The sequence below is a fragment of the Ambystoma mexicanum genome, chromosome 9 (assembly GCF_040938575.1).
Source record: "Ambystoma mexicanum isolate Mex_15411 chromosome 9, UKY_AmexF1_1, whole genome shotgun sequence".
Lineage (NCBI taxonomy): Eukaryota > Metazoa > Chordata > Amphibia > Caudata > Ambystomatidae > Ambystoma > Ambystoma mexicanum.
Genome location: NC_090931.1, coordinates 580166516 through 580187988, shown reverse-complemented (window position 1 = coordinate 580187988; position 21473 = coordinate 580166516). Strand labels below are relative to the sequence as shown.

The following is a 21473-nucleotide window of genomic DNA, read 5'->3' as shown; positions in this document are numbered from 1 at the left end:
GCATCCAAAGTATGGAGCGAGGCTGTTTGGGCATGTGGTGGCCAAAAATGATTGTCATAAGCCGCATTTTTCCCTATGCCGATGGCCTGAGGATCATGAATTCCATATTCTTCTGTCATGGCATCATGATGCAGCATTCAAAAAGGAAAATGGTTTCTACTCAAGCACAGAGCACAATAGAATCAGAAGTGGGTGGCAAGCATGTTTCTGCGAGGCAGATACTACCTCGTAAACCTTGAGTGGTGAGATAATGTAGCTCAGTGTGGTATTTGCGGGCTGGCGGGAGTATAAAGTAACATGAGTATGGTAGTTAAAGGGTGATGTATTGAGAAGCCCGAAATTGGGTAATTATCCCTGTGGTTTGCCCTTAACTGCAGTCAAATCATATTTAAAACACAGAGAAAGATGTAATATAAACTCTAAAGCCATGCCATACCAAGTATAGGGGCCATACTGTGGCAAATGGTTGCCAACGGTGGTGGTCCTCAGCTGTAGTTCTTTGCTGTGCCACTGCTTCTTTACATAATATATACAGAGATGAGCAGCAGTGACGAGGGCACGCCTGAGCATGTCCCAGCCGCCAGGGGTTCTGGGAAGTGCAGTTTTGTTCGCCTGAGCATGTCCCAGCCGCCAGGGGTTCTGGGAAGTGCAGTTTTGTCTGGAGGCCTGGTGATGCCAGCGTTCGATCTTCTTTGAAAGATGCACTTGTCAAATGCAGCCGCCTGGTCACACTCGAGCAGCAGTGTTCTGTCTGGGGTCGGCCCATCTATAATGGATTAGAGAGAGTATGTGTTGGGGAGCACCAATGAATGAGACTGTGAATGAAAGAGTTTATGTATGCGCTGTATGAATGTGTGTGCTTGCGTATGTGCCGGGCGGGGACAGGCATCTAATTGGGGGCGGCGTTTTTTTTTTTTTTTACTGTCATCAAGGGTAAAGCCAACATGATTGTTTTTACCTAGCCATACTGTAATATTTTCATGTGTGCACAAACTACTGGGTGTTGATAGACTCTTTATAATACCCATTCCCCGTCTGCACTGTGAACCCATAGAATACAGCAGAGTCCCGTGAAAACCTCAGTACAGCTGACGCGTGGCCACTGACATATAAGTGAAGTCAACTCTGTGCCTAAACACTTTGCCTTGCATGGTTTTTACACTGTTTTATAATGTTTTAAACTGGTAATTTCTGGAAGTAATGTAAAAGTCACCTAATTTCCAATTACTATTGACAGGTAATGCTGTTTTATTTTAATGTGTGGACAGACTACTGTCTGCCGAAAGGCCTTTCTCCCCACAGTGCTTCGAAGCCATAACAATGGCAATAGACACTATGCAAATAACATAACATACTGGCCTACGTTGATGTAGCCAACCTGGGCATGTTCTTTTAGCGGGATGGCATGTTTTATTTGCAAAGCCAACATCACTTCGTTTTTACGTTGTTTCGGGAGGATAGCTCAGGGGCAACGTGCTCGTTTTGAGTGCAAGACGAGGCAGAGCAACACAGGTTCAATCCTCGGGTCCGCAATTAGAAACCTCTGGGTATTAAGCGTGTTATAAATAACCCATTACAATTACGGGGGTATACTAGCATATATTGGCAGAGCAAGCATTCATGGGCGTGTGTTTTTACAGTGTAATTATTGGCGTTATGGGCAAAGCAAGCATGAGTATGTTCTTATATGGGAATGCTGGCATGTATTTATGCAAAAAATAGTTCTCGAAAGCACAGTGGGGTAATTTATGATATTCAAAGAGGTGTTTCAGAGTTTGTATAAATTAAGTGTGGCTGCCTATAGAAATATGCAACTTGGGCACACAAAGCTGTTGCTATGTCAAAACCAAAAGTATAGTGTCCTAAAGTAGTGGATACCCCCGTCCCCTGCACACATTGATACTGAACAAAGTCAGGCAAAACGTAATTTTCATCCGTACATTTAAATTATTACAACAAATTGGTTCGGAATAGAACAAGTAACAGTATCCATAGATATTTGTAATTTAATAAGCAATAAATAATAAAGGGAGTTCAATGCGTTTCAGGTTCAAACCTTCATCAGGAAAATATTTCTCTGAGGGAATTTATAAGTCTTCAAAGTTCAAGAATTTTCTGAAGAGCAAGTACAAAGAGATTTTTTTATATATATATATATATATGAGATCAGTGTCATTCTTTTTTCAATTGTTTACATATAAAATATGTATTTGGATTCAACTAATTAATGTTGAACTTTTAATCGCCTGGCTGACTTTGTCCTCAAGATATCTTCTTTTGGGACAGTAAAAGAGATTCAGTTCCTTTATTTTCTCTAATTGTCTCGGCACCTAATAGGGCGATATTAGAGATAATGTATATCTAATGTTCATTCAGTTCTACTCTGAATCAATAGTTCTGGATGTGTATGTGAATGTAAAGGGAGTAGCCCACCTCATATTCGGAGGTATCATGTTGTTCCGCTATGTGTAAATCGCCACTCGATAAATTCAAGGTGTAGTATTAGAACGGCTGCCTAAATCATCTGCAATAAGTATGGTAATATTTTAATATTTAGAAGGTCCTCCATCTCTGATGCATTCCAGAAATAATCTTAGTATGTGGTCACTCACCCACAAAAAAAAAAAAAGTTCAGGGTTGTTCATTCAATTAAAAATGATTCTTTGATCTATAGGAGAAGAAAGGCACTTGTTTGAGTGGTCAAGCATTAACTCAATAACCCAATGTTGTGAAAGTAAAATAAAATCTCTTAATGAAGCCCAAATTTTACTGTGGGCTTGTATTCTGTGGTTCTGGAGAGATGTTTTATTGGAAGTATGTGCCTCATCACGAGTTGGGCGGTATCCCAGGTGGGATACCGCCCACCTTTATTTGCGTTAGCACCCAGCCGTCCAGGTTGGGTGTTAACTGTTACTCCCCATTGCCCATTGGGTCCATTCAATGGGGAATTTTTGGCACAATTACTGCACGGTAATACCACCGATCATGGCCATTTCTTCGGCGTGTTTACCCCCAGCTGTTAGCTGAGGGTAAACATGCCAGACTCGAGATTGGGCGGACCCTTAAATGCGGCAGTAATACCGTTACCACTGCGTTTAAGGGCTACCGCCCAACTCGTGATCAGGCCCTATGGCTGTAGCAAACAATCCATACTGGAATGTTCAGAGCATGAATCTGTAAGAAAGGCGTATAAACCCCTTAATGTATGGACAAATGATGGCCAAGCGCACTCACTGTTTTTTTTAAATGTAAATTTAGATTCTAACTTTGTAGTTATTTCAGCATCTCCTCTTTCTTCTCCCAATTCAATGGCAATCTGTGTTCCTAAAGCGGTCACGTTACGAACCCAAAATGGCCGACCACTATACCACGTAACTCGACAATATATTGATGAAGCCAGCATGGAAATGTTTTTATGCTAGCATATGTAAACTGTGACTTTTTACCTAGTTGTAAACAGAAAGTGTGACGTAAAATGCACCAGTTGAAGCCATTATTTAAAAAATGTTCTTGGGTGGAGGACTCCCCATTCCCCTTCCGCCCCTCCAAACTCCTCTTGGTCGGGTGGTTCCCTCCCAAGCTTGGTTGCTCCTGCGTATAAATTGGAAGCATGTATGCCCCTTCAATTAAAAAATTCCCCCGCCGCCGCTGGACTACTGGCTAGCCAGTTTCTAGTACAGTTGCTGTCTACCACCTGGGGGGGTAGTCCTACCTCTAAAGTCACTATCATTTGGAAAAGTCGCCCTCTTTCTATCTACTTTCCCCTGGCAGCAAGTCGCATCTTTCCATAGAGTTCAGTGGGGTCCACTCCAAGCAAGGTTCGCTTAAGGTTCGCCTCCCAAGTGGTGCTCATCCCCTGCCTTCGAGCTGCTCTAACTAAAAAGTCCACACGTTGAGAAATAGGTGGGGGGCCGTGGTCATCGTCCTTGAACCAGCTGGTTTTGCAGTTACCACCCAAATATGCTATCTCTGATCTCTTAGAGGTTTTATTTTCTGTGCAAATCTATAACGCTTCATCCTCAGATGGTATATCCATCCCCCAGGCTTGGGAGAATGCTACATTCCTGGAGATGTGATTCGCACTCTCAGTAAAGATTTTTTAATAATGGGCTTCCTCTCATGTTTAAACTGTTTCTCGCTCGTGGCTCTCGTTTCCGGATGGTGTGTGGCCAATCTCTGGTTGCTTCTGCCCACTTTGCTTTTTACAATAGGCTGAACAGGGACACGTTTCTAAATAAATAATTTTAGGACGAGTGCTTTCCTAAGAACAAATGCTGTTTCTGCACTAAGTGGTGCTTCATAGTAATAAGCGTGCATCTTCTGCCACCTGGTGGTAGGATGCGAAGCAGGCATTTTACAATATAATCGTCAATTGGAGTCACCCGGAGCAGTGATTTTCGGATCTTGACTGGCAGGACAAAATCCCCTGATTTCAATGGCACCCTCATATATTACACCAGCGGAGACGTATTCCTTCTCCCGCCCTATGATCAAGTGGAAACAGTCAGAGCTGGGAGGGAGACCATGAATCCTTTGTGCAAATTGTGACACTGGGTGTCTTTGTTGCCAGCCAGTGCCTGCCTCAGCCCGCACTGATACACAAATGGTATTCAATTATGTTCCTACGGTTTTTTAAACAGTTGCATTATTTCTGAAAATGCCCTTTTCTTACAATTTCTACAGGGCCTTGCGGTAGTGCTGTGGGAACGCCCCCGATGGCAACCGGAACAAACCCCAGGGTTGTGATGTTTACAGTGGGGTCCCCGCCTAACAGCTCCACGCCTCCAACCTGCACCCACATGTTCATGAGGACAAGAACGACCTCAGGTAAAACTGGGAAAATGACGAGCCCACGTCTCAGTGTTGGAGCGCCGAGGGTTAAATGTGTGCACGGAAAGGTCGCTAGGTCCGTGAAATGTTAAGCTTTCTCTGCACATGTCACTGATTTTGCCCCAGCCCTGCCGACGCGATAGGGGCGCATGCAGATTTCCTCGGAGGCAGTGCCCGCGGGTTCATCCACTATTCAGTGTGTATCTAACTGCAGACGGGCACTGCCTACGCTTCATACCGTGGGTACATCAATGAATGAGGCCAGTGTTGACTGTGCTCGGAGGATAACCCGCTTTCTGCAGTCTCGGGACATTTGCGGCAAATCACTATTGTATTTCATTTTTTATAAATGTGAGATGTTTACAAAGTAAATTCGCGCAGATAGCAGCAACAAACTGAATTGTGTTATGTTATCTTGCCTTTGTATAGCGACTCCTGCCAAAGGTTATGGCGTCCAAGCGCTTGTGACACAGCCATACCCCCAGGCACATCGTTTACTGTTAATCGTGATGCCATTGATCAGACAAAGATACTTTGCCCACCCTCTTAGACCAACCTACTATCGTATCCCATATAAGATCGCATTTTAACCTGCCCTGTGAACCAAGCTCTCCACTTATTTGTTGAAAAGGAGTGGAACCCCATCAAGGTATCCTGCTAGTCTTTCTCCCATGCCCTCATATTGTATTGGTGTGTGAGTGACTCCCACATATTTTGCTAAAGCATGAGGAGATATACCCCCTTCAGCAGCTTTTGGATGCTCATTTGATGTAATTTAAAAAAATGTATACTGCTGAGACCTGCTCATTTTCTACCTCGTTTAAACAAGGCAAAATCATTCTAGTTAAAAAATATATCCAGTCACTAAGTGACCATGTAGCAATAATTCGGTCAGACACAAAATGTAATTTTTTAACACTTTTATTTCTGACTTAGTTACGTCCTTTTCCCCTTTCCTCCATACTTTTGGGACGTCCCACGTTGCAGTGGCTGGACGGAGCCTGTAGCCAAGCAGCAGAATGAAGAACTTTCCAGAACCTCCTTAGCGTGGGTGCGCACTTGGCCACAACCCCTTGCGGCTCCCCTGCTGCTCGCCCCGCCCTTTTCTCAGAATCTGTCAAAATGGACCCTTGCGGCGGTGCCGCATTGTGCTTACATTTTAACATTTATTCCTGCGTCTAATGCCCCAAGTGTTAAATGTCTGTGAGGGTTGTCAGTGGAGCTACTCCTACACTGAACCAAATAGCGGTTGTCCTTTTTGCCTGGGAAGCGCACACAGGTGGCACTCGTGCAACACGTTCTCAAGCTGTTCATTACTCTAGAGATGCACATGATGGGAAGGGGCCCTCAGGACCGCTCCTTTACAAGACATCAAACGTTTCACTGCACGAAAGCGTTGAACACAAAGGTAAGTCTGCCTCTTTTTTCCAGGGTGCATCATATGGGGGGGACTCCTTCTTGTGCCCCCCCCACATAAGGGGTCATTCAGACCCTCGTTCTCCCCTGCTCGAGGAATTCACTAGAGTCTGGTCTGCGGCCTGTCATGGGACTCGCACAGTACCCCACTCTGGTGCTTCCATGGCTCCACAAGTCACCGGCCCATGCGCAACGATTGCTGTTGTTGGCGCCACCTGCAGTTTCTGACAGCTCCCTCTGGCGTCCGTACTCAAGTATCCTTGCAAAAGTGATCCCTCTTTCACTCCGGAACATTCTGCGCAGTTTCTCCGAAGCCATGCCATTTATTATCTGGCACCTTATCTCTTTCTCGTTGTCCACAAACTCGCAGGACAGTGCCAATTGCCTCAACCTCGTCTGGTATGCGTCTAGGGTCTCTTCTTCCGATTGCCCTGTGGAGCAGAAGTTAAAGGTCTCAAAGTCTGAGATTGAGGTCTTGCATGAAGTGTGCGGTCAGAGCATCTCTGGCCATTTGGAATGTGTCTGCGCCGTCGCCCATCACTAGCAAATTGAAAATGTGTAAAACATCATCACCAACATTGAGCAGCAGGTGTGACTTCATTTATTTTGGTGTGGTGATATCCTTGTTATCCATGGCCATTTCAAACTTCTGTATCCATATTGTCCAGCGAGGCCCCACGAATGATGGGTGCGTTTGGGGTCAAATGGTCCAAGTGCTGCTGTTATCCTCCCTTGGTGGTGGGGTGGGGGGTGTCTGGGGTGACAGTGTTGCTGCCATCCTTGCCGGCGTACTGGCCCTGGGTGTGGTGAATCCCATGGCCATGTTGCTGCACGTGGGGGTGTCCACTTCTGTGTAAATGGGGGGGCCGGAGTGTCATCCTCCTCACCTGTGGTGTGTGTCCACTTTGTTGAAGGCCTAATTCTGGTGGTTTATCATTTTTCTTCAGTGATGTTGAATATCAGAGAAAGTGAATGACGTTTGCTTGCCCTTCTTTTTTTCTTTCTCCGTTTTCGTGCCGAGGAGTGTGCCTCCTCAGCAGTTCCAAAAATTGTCAGCGGGGTCGACCGAGGTCAAACCGCCGTATTGTGCGCTGATGTGCGTGGCCCATACTAGCTTCTCGTCGCCAATGTTATAATCCTGTGCCGGGAGCACCGGCGGGGAATGCGTTGTTGATGGGCCGCGCCAGGTCGTTAGCGTGGGTGCAGTGCGGGAGCTTAAACAGACAAATCATGCTGTGTAGGATTCATGCTTCGCTCTGCCGTTGGGCGGGCGGGCGGGGCTTTTATTACGCCTCACAGCATCGCGTTACATGAGACGTGAGGAGGATACAGCCATCATGTAAGCCAAATTAAATCCTGCTCCACTCCATGCCACTAGTCTGGGAGGGTCGAGAGCCATCTGCGCAATAAACACAAGACTACTCTGTGCATGTGCGGGAGAGATTACCGCAACACCATAAGGAGTTAGTGTATACCAGAAATCGTTCTGGCGCTGAAACCCATTACCAGGCTAAGCACTCACGCCGCATTAATGTGCTCCTGTCACAGTGCAGGGTACAGATCATGGAGCAGAGACTCCTCTCTGCATGGGACTTCTCGTCCAGCACAAGACGAAAAAGAGCATAGGCTCGGTCCCACTCGCTCAACATCTTGATTTAGGCATATAGCTCACACGTGTGAATTGCACGGATGTGGAACCCCACATAAAGACTTGTACCAGACATGTTTCTACTGTACAGGAATGGGCCATGGACTCTAGGGAAAGTGAGCCACTTGTTCTGCCCGTTTTTGAGAAGCAACCCACCCATGCTTCCTCTGCTGAGCACACAGCAGGCCTTAATCACACATGAATTTGTGGCACTGGTTCAATGAACGAAGCCTGTGCGTGACCCCTTTTTAAGTTCGCCTATCTGTCCTCTGCTTCACAGACAGCTGGAGAACTGGTTTCTGCCAGGTACCTCAGTCCTACACACAGTGGCACTACCCAAGAAGCCAATCCAGTATACTGGTGTAGACCAGAGGGCGCTTCCTGTCCAAGGAGATGAGGCTTTCACTCGTCAGTTCCGCCATTTCATGCTGGGCCACATGAGACCCTAAGTCACTGGCCCCACCAGTAATAACTGTAGCCAGATTAACAATGGCCACCCCATCTCAGGTGGTTGGACCTGCATCTACACCAGCTCCACAAGTGGATTCTGCCCCTTCGACAGAGGCAACGGCAGAGTACAAGAATTAACCCCACTCAAACCCATTTTTGGACACTGCGGGTGACGTGAGATGAAACGTCATACTCTATTAAATCCTTCCACAAACGCATCACTCATGTGATGGAGTTCCTGGAACTTCCACCTCCACGTGGAAACAGAAGTGCTGGCTGGCATCTAGTACAATAAGCCAGGCAAAAGTGGGATCCCTCTGGAAACTTAATATATTTAAGGAGGCCAGAAAAATCTGGGATAAACCACATAATGTAGCACCAATTTTTATTAAAAAACAGGATGCTCGCTACCATCGGCGGTCAACTGAAAAACTGATGTGTGCGCTCCAATCCTCCTGCAGAATTAGCATTCGTTTTTGCTTCCTTGCTTCATGGAACACCTCCATCTTGGATCCTAGCCTCATTCAAGAAATGGGGGGCTTTCCATCAGACCTGACTGGTAACAGGAAGAAGCAATTTCTTGCTGGCCAAAGAAAGGCAACAGACATTGCCCACGACATCCTAGAGGTGGCTACTGGGTATGTGAACTCTGCCTCAAGGGGGATGTGCCTTGACTTGGACCTTAGAAGGGCTGTTTGGCTAACAGGTACCAAACTCCAAGAAGTACATGACACAGTAAAGGCATTCCCTTTTGAAGGGCTCACCCTTACCCATCCCCCTGCAGATGAGGAACTTAACAAGGAGAAGACCCGTTTGTTAACTGCTAAAAAGAATTTCCATCATTATCGGACCAGGTTGGAAATTCTCGGCCTATCTCAACAGAAGAGTAAGCACAAGTGAACCAATGGCTTTCGTGGCTTCCGTGCCCATGCGCAAAACCGGGACAGAGGTGGGCAGGCATCCGGCCCACAGCAAAAGAAAAAACTGCATACAGCGAAGGATTTTGTTATAACCACAACTACCCAGAGCGAAAAAACCGAAAGTTTCACAGTGGAAACATCTAGCTGCATTCCACCCCAGTTGGGGAATGGTTATCTCTTCACTTACCTTGTGCGCAGCTAACCTTGTATCTTTGGGTGCTTTCCATTGAGATTAGGGGGCACAGGCTCCCACTTCCCATTCCCCCGCTAGCCACCCCTCCCCACCCCAACTATTTTCATCAAACCTAATGCAGGCCTTTCAGAAATTAATTAAGCTGGATGCAATAAAACAGAACCCTTAGGCACAATATTGGCATGGTTACTTTTTCTGCTTCTTTGCCCTCCCCAAAAAGGAGAAGGAGGATGCAGGACTATCCTCGACCTCTTAAGCTTCAATGATTTTCTCCTGAAGGAGAAATTCAGATTGGTCAACCCGATAGTGGCGGCCCTTCTCGTGTTGGGTAGGCTGTGTGCTAGACTTACAGGATGTCTACATGCAATTATTGATCTGGGAGCCAGACATAATGTTCCTTCACTTCTCAAATTTGGATGCTCATTACCAATACAAGAACCTGCTCTTTGGGCTGAATTCAGCCCAGAGGGTCTTTACCAAGGTGATGGACAGCATCATGTCCAAATGCTTCTACAAGGCATACACATTTACCCATTCAGTCGACAGCTGACTGATCAAGGGCTACACCTTCTCCTTTACGCTCCAACGGTTGCTTGACCTGATGACTTATTGTATCCTTCTGGTCCCAATTCCAGGCTGCACTTTCAATTGACTCAACTCCACCTTTCCGCTCATTGGTTGCAGGCCTCTCAGCCTTAAACAGAGCTCATTCTGGTTTCCTCTAATATGCTCCATAACCACTTCTGCTGGATGGAAGAATCCTACCTCACTAGTGGCTTGCCCTTCTTTCCGCTTGCAGCTACAAGGGGTCTCTCCTCAGATTGCTCTGACTGGTTCGGTCTATTAATGGACCACGGGGATATCCAGGACTTCTGGGGGATGGAAGAGTCATGGCAACACATTAGTTACCTGGAACTGAAGCCCATCTTCTTAGGAATAACGTCTTTTCTCCCTTGACTACAGAGTCAACGGGTGTTCATCTATATGTACACACTAAAGCACTGTTCTATATGAACAAGCAAGAGGGACCAGGTCCCCACTCCCTTTGGCTCTGGGCTGAAGAAATCTGAATTGGTGCCTTCAACACTCCATCTTTTTTATTAAGTGGGAGAGAAAAATGTGCAGGTATAGAAGACATCTGGAGTGACCAGTCTCGCGCCCCACACAAATGGGAGCCCCACCAGGATGCATTGATTCCAATCCTGGTGGACTCCCCTTGTAGACTTGCTAGTGACGAAGCACAACAAAAAGTGCCATCTGGATGCGTCTTGTTAGAGTGGGAGGGGCATGTTTTGCACTGGGATTCTTTCATTCTGTCCTGGGATGGCCTGGTTGCTTTTCCTCTCCATCCCCTACTAACAAAGGTCCTGAAGGAGCTGAAGCAGACGGCAGGCTGTCACCTCATTCTGATTGTGCCAAAGTGGCCAAAAAGAATATGGTTCTTGGGCATCCAGAACTTGAAGTGCCTGCCGCCCAGACATTCTACTTCAACTTGGGGATTGATGGTCCTTTGCCTCCCCCTTCCAATCATTCTCTTTAGAAAGCAGGTCCCTGAGGGATGTCCATGATTAGTTCTAATACGAAATGTGCGAGGGAGAAAAACATTATTTTGTCTCCCGTGGACATTTCTTGCAACCCGCGCCCCCAAACCTCTTACTCACCTTCCGTTGGCACACATCACAGTGTGCTGCCGACTCTGACGCCCCTCTCTGACGCCGTTTCCCTTCACGTACGTGCATGGGAACCAGCAGTGCAGGGTCTTTTTTCTTTTTCCCCCCACTTTATCATTTAGGTCGCAGGGGACACCCCCGCAACCCCGATGCAATTGTAGTGAACAAGGGTGCGGGGGACACCCCCTGAGACACTTGCTCCCCTTGTTCACTATAATCGAATGGTAGATTTGATCGAAATTTTCTGCTGTTTGAGGTTTTCGTTCAACTGAAATTCAGTGAAATCTACCATTTTTTTTTTTTTTTTAGATTTTTCTGGGTACGTCCCTGGAGATCTAGTCTGTGGTGACATAGGTCTCTCTCAAAGAAACGGAGACCTTTAGGCGGCACAGAAGGGCTCTGCCAGATTCTACTATACCTGTAAATTGAGTTGACTTTGGTGCTTGTGCTAAGGGAATAATGTCAGTGCCCCAGAATCATCTGTCATTGACATGCTCTCATTCGTGGCTCATTTGTTTGAATCGGGTGTCTTGTCGACTCATGCAGAAACAACCTTGCAGTCATCAGTGCATATTTAAATGTGTGATTATAGACTGTTTCACTGCTAACCTAGTTGTCAAAAGGCACTTCGATAGGCTCTTGAAACTTTTTCCGCCCAAAAGAAGATCCTGTGCGCCTTAGGAGCTTTACATAGTTCTCTCAGAGCTAAGGCATATAGCCTGTGAGCCCATGGTTCCATCGATCTACGGCGTGTGACAGTCAAGACTGATTTCTCGGTGGGCATGATTTATGGTCTTTCCATCTAAAACTTTCCAACAAAAGTTTTTGCATCGAAAACCTAACCATCGAAAATATTAGCATCAAATGCATTTTGTTGAATTTTTTTTTGTGGGGGGGGGTCCTTCTGAACCCTCTGTTTTTTACCCTTCAAAACCCGCCTAAACGAAAATCAACCCTTTACCCATCACATATATGCAATCAATGCATATATTTTCGATGGAAAAGGTTTTGTTGGAAACCTTTTCGATGGAAAAACAAGACACCGGTGGGCATTACTTCGTCCTGCAGAATAGACAAGTTACAGGCCCTCTCCTGCGAGGAGCCTCTTATTATCTTTCATAGCTAAAAGGTTATCAAGGCATATCCCTCCTTCCTGCCTACAGTTGTGTCAAATTCTCGTCTTAATCAAGAAATTGCTCTACCACAATTCTTTCTGTACTCCACCTTTGAAGCAGACTGGACTCTGCATTACCTGAGTGTGGTGGGGGTTTTGAATATCTGATGTTAGTTTAACCTGGTATCTTCGGGATCGCTGTGGCAAGAAGATGTACGGGCAATCCCTTCAAGAAGCCACAGTGTCACCAACAGGTGTGGAACCGCTGGTGTGTTGGTGGTAACTAAAGGCATACTCCAACATGACAGAAAAAGCGATTTTGAGGAAAAACCCTCTAGCAGGACAGCAGGTGTCTGGGCAGATTATTATTATTGTTATATGGTTTTAAGAGCATGAACCTAACTCCAGTCTAATGGGGTACTGTACAGGTCATAGAGCAGAACATTGGTAGCGAGAATTTCGCAGAATGGGAGATTTGAGAGTTGAACCAGTGCTAGCTCATTTTGTCCAGTCACCTTTAAGTGGGTTCTTGCATGGAGGGATAACCAAGGGGTATGAATTTGGTCTTGTTGGCTTAACACTTTAAGTAGGCATCAAGGCAAGCAATAGCTTGTGGGCCTTTCACCATTTGTTAAAACTGTGTATCATCTGCGTACTGGTGCATTGCCATGTTGGCGCAGTCTAGGAGTGACACCACCATTCCATATAGAGATTAAAGGTTATCTTGGAGAGAATGGAACCCTGAGGAACTCCACAGGCGGTGGGAAGGTGTTCGGACCTGATGGACCCCATCTGGACAGCCTGGTGTCTGGCAGATAGATTAGGTGAGAACCATTTCAGGACGGTGGCAGAAACGCCCATCCTGCGTCCAAGGAGGGTGTTTAGGGTTTGATGGTCACTCAAGTCGAATTCAGCCAAGAGGTATAGGAGGACTAGAAAGCTTAATCGATAAGCTGAAGGGCGATGTCGACCACCTGGAGAGTGTTCTTTTTTTTTTTTCCTGCTGCATTTGCGGTGGAACCTGGATTTGTAATCCCGGGGAAAATAAAGTTGCTCAATTTTTGTAAGTAAATGATTAACCTTCTTGATGACTTAGCTGATAAAGGGGAGGCTTACAATTGGAAATAATTTTGTTTGGTGCGGGTTGGTCGATTGCGCTGGGCAAAGTAGATATTAGACTTATTCTCTGAGCAGAAAATCTCTAAAGTCGCAAATTAGTCTGTATCAAACAAACTTATTTCCAATTTTGAAGGCTTTGGGAACGGCTTCCGGGTTATGCGTGTTGCTGCGGCCTTGAACTTGTATATCATCACAGCAATATTACAGAGCCAGTGCACACCCACCAGCGGAGTTACCCCAATTCTGTCATACCTGAGGCTTACAATTTGTTGGTAGTTTGCTAGCCTTCTAGGTCGAGGGTGGGTTATTTCAGAATTTGGTGCAAAAGCCCTTTTTTTGTACATCTGGGAGCGTACCTTCATTGAGGGAGAAGTTGTTGGTGTAACATGTCTGTTTTAAGGATTTGAGCATGTAGAAAAGGTCCTCAAGCGGAAGAGGAGAGAAGTTAATCCTAGCGTTAACTGCCATGGGGTCTTATAGGGAGATGAGAGGGGGGGGGGGGTTATAGGATTTGGAGTGCTCGATGTGGAGATTTGATGGTGTCGTTCTTGTTCGTAAATAACTTGTAACCTTACATCCCATCCCCTTTTCTCCATACTCTTGGGACATTCACAAAAAAGGGGAGGGCCCAGATCATGTTGCTACACAGCAAACAATAGAATTTTCTGATAACACCAATACAGGTGCGTCCCTACTAAGCCCTCAATCAGGGATTCTGATCATGGAGAGCAATTGGCCTTATGTGTTAGTTAAGGTAAACGTTTTTCAACACACAAACACACTTCTTGTAAAGCAGACTGCATTTAGGGACACATTTTTGAAAACACTAAATGTGTAAACTACCATTCCCCTAGACGGAAGAACACCCTTTCTCTAGCGTCGGGTGTCAGTCCCTCGGTAGCGCGTGGTGGAACGCCTATCTAAAACGGAAAGACCAGGAGAGCTGTCCCTACATCTACAATGTTTATTTACTATGATTTTCAAACAAATATCAAAAAGGTTTGCCACATTGGCATTTCAAAAAGGAACTATTTCCATACGGCACCTGCGCCTTATACAACTTTATTGACCTTCCAAGGAAGTGTGCCAACGATGTACTTCTAAAAAGATTTCTACTAAAAAATTCAAAAGAATTCAAGGGTTGTGGACGGGGTCCCCTTGTCTTAAAAAGGTGACTTCTATCACAACCTCGGGTTTCCCCGATTACAATTGTTTGGATTAGTTAATCAGATATAAGAAAGAGGAGAATGTGTGTTCTCCAGTACAGTGGTTTTGATTATATCCTGAATCCCATACTCCTTAGGGGATATCATCAATTCAGGTGGTCGACCGGTTTCGATGACCTTCTTGCGTGTCATCTTCATCAGGACCTTTAACTTTCTGCGTCTGGTTAGATCGTTCACGTCACAGGATATGGTATCAGTAACACATCTACCTAGGGAAAGTTAAAAAAAATATATTTTTTGGGTCTGGGTTCGGTAGCGTTATCTTGATTGCTATATGCTCTTCTTGCATCAACACGTATAGTTTAGTTTAGAAAAAATATATATATTTTTTTTAACGGGAGGTTACATGTCCTGGCTAGTGCCATGGTGGCTCGTGCCACCCCCTTGAAACCTCATAACTTTTTTGTTTATATAAAAGGTCTAAATAGACTACAATCAGTATCATACTTTCAGATAGTTACCTTGTGGCCAGATGTTATGGGCCTACATATGGTGGTGTGAAGGGCCGGTCTCCTGTTGGTTGCAAGAGATCCTAGGTGCACAAGCTTATTGTCATGTCCCCTAGAAAGAAAATGGGGGAGAATGTAGTCACCCGTCACTAAGCTCCGTTTGTTCACATGATCTTGTGTACAATTGGTCATTCTGAGTCTTAGGCCCGACGTCTAATCCATTATTAGGTGTTCAGATGGGAGACCCTCTAATTTATACAATCCTAATACTGGTATATTCGTTTTGCGTGCGCTTTTAGCTGCGGCTGTTCAACCATCCCTATCTGCAAGCCGGTTCCCTTTTAATTGTCCTTATATGTGCACTATAACATCAACATGTGCTTTTGTTATGGTCCAATTCTTGTGAATAAGCTGCATTGCTATTCTATGAAGAAAAACACATAATATTATTTATGGTGTAACAAACATTTACATTGGGGTGCTTTTTATGTGCAGGTGCAATTACCTGTTTTGTGTAAAACTTGATCATTTATTGTGTGGAACGAGAATGTGTATGGATGATGAGATGATGTTGAACACTTGTGAATTGATGTGCTCTAAGAGCAAACAGTATTGACATTTTTTTGTCAGAATAATAAAAATTCTTCAAGATAAAAATTGTCCATTGAATAGATAATAGATCTCTCTAGCCTCATTTGCCAGGTCCAATTTTTGTGTTTTCGTGTATAACTTACCTGGAGGACCTGCATTATTTACAGGTACCTTTAAAATTGACCAGGATTCACGTGGAGCCTCGAGATGCAAGGGCTCAGAACAAGGAAGCAGGCTCACTGTGCTTCTACCATTGGAAGAGTGGCCCTGTGCAGAGCCAGTGGAATGACCAGTATTCTCAAACGTGGGCCTACACATTAAAAAGTGACGTGGATGAGGGAACCATGTAGAAGGCAAGTCTTGGTCGCCGAAGGTTGTGTGCCAGACAGAGAGGCAGAACCCCCTTGCATTTCAGACACTGAACTGGCCACAATTGGAGAATGATTGGCACCCAGGGCGGTGCCCTTTGCCCAAGCCCCCAAACAAGCACCACATACATTTCCGCCACGTGTACAGTGAACGACAGCCTTTAGGGAGCCATACATGGGTGTGCCCTGTTAGCAGCCTGTGCACGCACACCTGTACAAATTAGGACAGAACACACAAGTACTGCCACAGCAGCTCTTTCGCACAGTGAGAGCTGGCGAGAGGACACTTCCGGGTCACTCGGTAAGTCCCTTATGTGAAGGTTTAAAATCTGTATGTCCAGCCTAAACATGAGAGGATTTTTTAAAGGCATCCTCTGAGATATGTTCCTGCTTGCGGGACCATCCGCTGCAGTAAATAGGGACCAGTTGCAGATTTTCCTCTAATTATTTTTCTCTGTGTGCGGCAACTCAGTGCTTGTTTGCACAGAATTCTTCATTGTGTGTGCAGCTAAGTAGCGTGTTGAACCACAATTCAAGCATAGCGCACTAGGGGGGACCAAAACACTGCATCATAATTAAGGAAAAGAGCATGAGCAGGCAAAGCCTCTGTAGGCACTAAGTCGAGCCAGGCTGAAAAGCTGAATGTTTGACACCTCCCAGGCCCAGCAGCATTCAACACCAGTAGGCAGACCGATGTCCCTTCAAGTTACATTGTGGATGGAAATAACAACAGCCTCCTGGACTTTGCCGGTAGTAAGGAGCGGATTCAAACTTTCAGTCCCTTTCCCTCGTCCCACTCCTATCCTCTCAACAATTGTCATCAAACCTATTGGAGGGACTTCAGAAATGTTTGAGGTTGAACACCATGGAGGAGGTATGTTAAGTTTATTTTCTGACGGCTACTTCTTGAGATTTCTCACCTTGACCAAGAATGACCAAGCTGGACTATCCTCAACCTTCATCAAATATCTCCAAGCAGAGAGCTTTACGATGGTTACTCAAAGGCAAATCCTGTCTGCTTCCTCATGGAAAGGGATTGGCTCTGTGCACTAAACTTGCGGGATGCATACATGCACATTCCGATGTGGATGCCGCACAGGAAATATCTCTGCTTCGGTAATCAAATAGGCACTACCAGGGCAAAGTTCTGCCATTCGGTCTAAGCTCTGCGCAGAGAGTTTTTGCCAAAGGGATGGACACTTGCATCATCCAGGGATCCATGTATACCTGTCCCTGTACAACTGGCTGATTCTGGGATCTACCACATTTTGTATGGTGGTATCGGTCAACTGTGTCATCAAAGTGGCTTTTACACTCGGCCTGACAATCAGTCAATTGATTGTAATATCAGAGATTTTAGTACATTGCACCAATATAGGATTGTACATGGAAGAAGACTTAACCACCGAAAGAATGGATCATGAGACTATTAAATTTGTGCAGAGAGTTCTTCAACAGCATGCACCTGCCAGCTATAAAATGTCAGTATTTGCTTGGATTGATGGCCATGTGCATCTTAGTGGTACCCCAGGTGAAATTATGCATGAGGAGGACACAAATACACCTCACTGATGGATGGGCTCAGACCTCCAAGGCCTCTACGGAACTGATAGAGGTCAGGGGCTGTTGCTCACAGACCTGCAATTGTGGATGGAAGAGAGCAATCTGATGGAGGGTTGCCCTTCACACCCCACCTCCACCAGAACCGCTGCCACAGACTCGAGACTCTCGGGTTGGGGAGCAGTGATGGTTCAGCAGGAAATCCACAACATGTGTAGTACTGAGGAGCAGCTTCACCCATAAATATACTGGAACTGAGAGCTATCTTTCTGGAATCAAAAGCGCTTTGCCTCCATATGCAGGGGCACCGGTTGTTGATCTACACCGACATCACCATGATGATGTTTTATATAAACAAATAAACAGAGGCATGACATCAACACCCCTCTGCTCATTGGCCCTCAAAACTTGGTGCTGGTGTCTGTTGCACTTCATAAACTCAATAGCCCCTCACATCGTGGGAGAGGAGGATGTCACAGTGGATGTCTTGAGCCAGAAATCATATATCCCTTACAAATGGGAACTGCACATTGAGGTGTTGACACTGACATTTCCAGCATTGGGTATGCCAATATTCGACCGACCTGCAACCCGGTGCAACAAGAAGTGCACACTCTACCCATCCTGTAAATTGGGGTGGGGGACGAACGAGGGCTCTTAGTGAGATGCCCTCCTTCTCTGTGGTACAGACAGACTCTCTATTTCTTTCTGCTGGTCCCCTTAGCATTGAGGGTACTGCACACATTGAAACACTTGCTGAACTGCCACCTTATCCTGATTGCTCCAAACGGCCCCAAGAGGGTATTGTATTCAGACCTGGAGTCTCTCAGGACCAGAAGATGGACCTTCTGCATCAACAATGGGTATGACCCTGCATCCAAGCCCATAGTTGCCTCCCTTAGTGGCCTGGTCCCTGAAAGAAATGGGGATAATTAGGGTCGTTAGAAAAGATTCCACTAACGCCCAGTACGCTGGTAAATGGATGCTGTTCTGCCACTGGTTCATAGGAATCGACAGGGAATATCTTTTGAGGGCAAGGTCGGCTTCTGTCATGTACCAGAGGCAAGTGTCCCAGCAGTCTTTGTGTAATGTAACTAATCCAGTGTGTTGTCACTGCTTCTGTGGGGCAAGCCCCTTCCTATGAGGCCAGGGAGGGTAGGCCGCTACCTGGTAGTCCCGCTGGGGGTGGTACTGAGCAGGAGTTTCTCATGGGGTGGGAAACACCCTAAGGTACCAGTGACTACTATTATTGGATAACGTGGTATCTACATACTCCACCACCCACCTCCCTCATCCTCCTACTGTATGCAAACCTCTGTAGTTCCCAATACTTCCATATGTTTTTGTAAAATAGAAGACCCCATCCTTGTGAGACATACTGAGACGAGGTTGAGTAGGGACTACCCATATAGAATGCATGAGAAAACTGAGATGAGGAAGAATCCACCTAACCCAATAGCAAGTTTATCATGTCAGTACTGGGGCGAAGAAGAAATGCAGAGAAATGAGGAAGGCACCGCGGAACCAATGTACGCGTTCCAGACAACACGAACACTCTGAGGATACAAAAAGGGAAGGAGGTCTGCACAAGTTGTCAGATCCTCACCGGAAGAACTGCGAGAGCCAGCATGTTCCAGGAAGTAGAAAAGCAGACCAGGACGTTGAGAAGAGAACGGGAAGGTCCAGGGCCGCTCAACAAGCCCAGATAGAGAAGCTCCAGGCGTTCCTAAAGGCTGCAGAGTGTGAGAAGGGAGAACCATGCTGCCCGAAGGAAGCTTGCAACTGCTGAGCCACTTCAGAGCCGCTGCAGACTGAAAAAAGACCAGGAGAGCCTGGGAAGCCCCACGGCTGGTCGCAGGCGTCAAGGAAGGCCCAGGACGATTGCGTGCCGCGATAGAAAGAAGCTGAGAATACAGGGTCTGGGACCCTGACAAAGGTAAAGATACGTTGTTATACCTTGGGTCGCATGATAGTACTTGGCAGGAGAGTGAACTAAGTCTATCAAGGAGGAAAGCCAAGCAAGTAAGAAGAAGAGTCTGGGGCCCACACCCATAAAATGAAGAAAGATCATCATTCTTCATAGTCACAAGCTGAGAAAGACCAGGTGAGGAGGTAATTCCCACTGGCACTGCAAACTGTCTTGAGAAAGGCCTGGTGAAGGGAGGCATTCCCCAACCAATATTGAACTGTCCGAGAATGCCTCAGTGAGACAAGGGGGAAGGGAGACATGTGCCCATCGTTCATTGTGTTATCTGAGAAGCCTGAGAAAGGCTAGGGCAAGGGAGACATTCCCCCTACAGAGACTTCAGCTACCAAAAACCTAAGAAATGTTAGGGGGATGAAGACGTCCCCCTAATATGGTGAACTGGGGCCAGAAGGGAGGTGGGGGGAGTCATCCCCATGGTCAGGAAAAATGACATCCCAAGGACACCATAGTGAAAAGAACTATGACAACCAAGGGACAGATCTTGTGAACCGTACTTGAAGAACCTGGAACTTTGTTGATTCAGAACGAGACTGTAACCTGGGGAATGGAGGCATTCCCTCAAAACAGTCTCATTTTGGCACTATTGAAACCCCCTCAGATATTTAATTTCATTCATAGTGTAAGGGGAGGAAATAGGTTTTCGACAAAGGATGGTGGACTCTTTACTTTGGACTACCTGACAGATTCCATAGTACTTTTAGTTGAGGCAGGAAAACACCTCTTAGAAATAGGGCGAGATAAGCATTATTTTCTTCACTTTTATAGCACAATAAAAGTCTTTGCCAATCACTGTGCCACCATTGTGTCAGACTTGTATTTCCGCAACCTTACAGTAAGTATTCCTTGATCACAGCTCCAGGAACAATGCCACATTTAGGCAGCGATTTTGCAAACTTTGCTTGCACAGTAGGGAACCAGCTGGGCCCGTTAAATAAGGGTTGCTTTGGAATCTCCCCCGAGTATGGAGGCTAGGGTATGGGATGTAAGAGTAAGTCACTCAGTATAGTGACACCTGAACCTATAGTCCCCAGCCCCTTGCCTTCATATGCCTGCCCACCAACATGCGAATAAGTCACCTAATCCGACATAAAAAAAGGGAAATACGGTTGGACGGTGTGTGGAGTATGTTTTGCGCACGGGCGTGCCCATGCTGGTACCTTCAGAGAATTGTATTGTTTGCTGCATAGCAATAAACTATGGTCCCGTCCCCATTCACAGGAGGGAAGGGGGACTGAAGACTAAAGAGTACAAGTGTCACTATGGTGCATAACCTTTTTCGATAGCCTGACACTTTTCCTGGTATGTCTGGGTGTGGCGTGGGGGGTTGAGAAGCATTTGACTGCTGCTAAAATGGCATTGTTCGAGACTGCTATGATGATGATGGTGGCGGTGGTGTAATACGTAAACCTGGTTTTAGATATCGGGAGTCTGACATTTGGAACGTAAGGCCTTAAGCGATAGAAGGTCCTAATTTTTTTGGTCCTTGGCAAGCATTTGTCAACAACTCTAATGGACCATTTGTTGATGGAGAACTCTTGAGTATACTAGGGGTGAATGTTTTGTTTCTAGCGCATACAACATTTTCCAGAGCGAAAGTATCTGCCAACTCTTTTGAGATTTTGCTAAATGATTCTAACGACACAGGGACTTTCGCTGTGGTGGGGAAGTTGTAAGAACTGTTATCCAGCGCCTCTACTGGAAACCTTATGAAGGATTCTGCCTGGGGTGTTTATCCTGAGCTTTGTGGGCTGTCAGGGAGTGTGATAAGGAGAATGGGATGGCTGAATGATTTGTCCAGTCGAGCATGATGGGTCTGCACCGGATAGGAGGGGGACGAGGATAAGATGAGGTCTAGAGTATTACCCCTAATATGTGGTTGGGGGCTAGTACATATTAGGTTGTGTCCATCGGTTCTACCAGGGATAGGAATGC

The 21473-nt window shown here is 46.0% G+C and overlaps 1 protein-coding gene across 2 annotated transcripts in view; it reads left to right on the top strand.

The window, feature by feature from the left end:
- Positions 1-21473, top strand: part of ULK2 (unc-51 like autophagy activating kinase 2) — an 801072-nt gene that overhangs the window by 692045 nt on the left and 87554 nt on the right. The window contains exon 21 of one of the 2 annotated variants that reach the window (XM_069615185.1): positions 4684-4827. The exons of the other annotated variant lie outside the window; for it this stretch is intronic. Within the exon in view, the coding sequence (XP_069471286.1) occupies positions 4684-4827 (144 nt within the window). The remainder of the gene's footprint in view (positions 1-4683; positions 4828-21473) is intronic. 2 annotated transcript variants of the gene reach the window in all.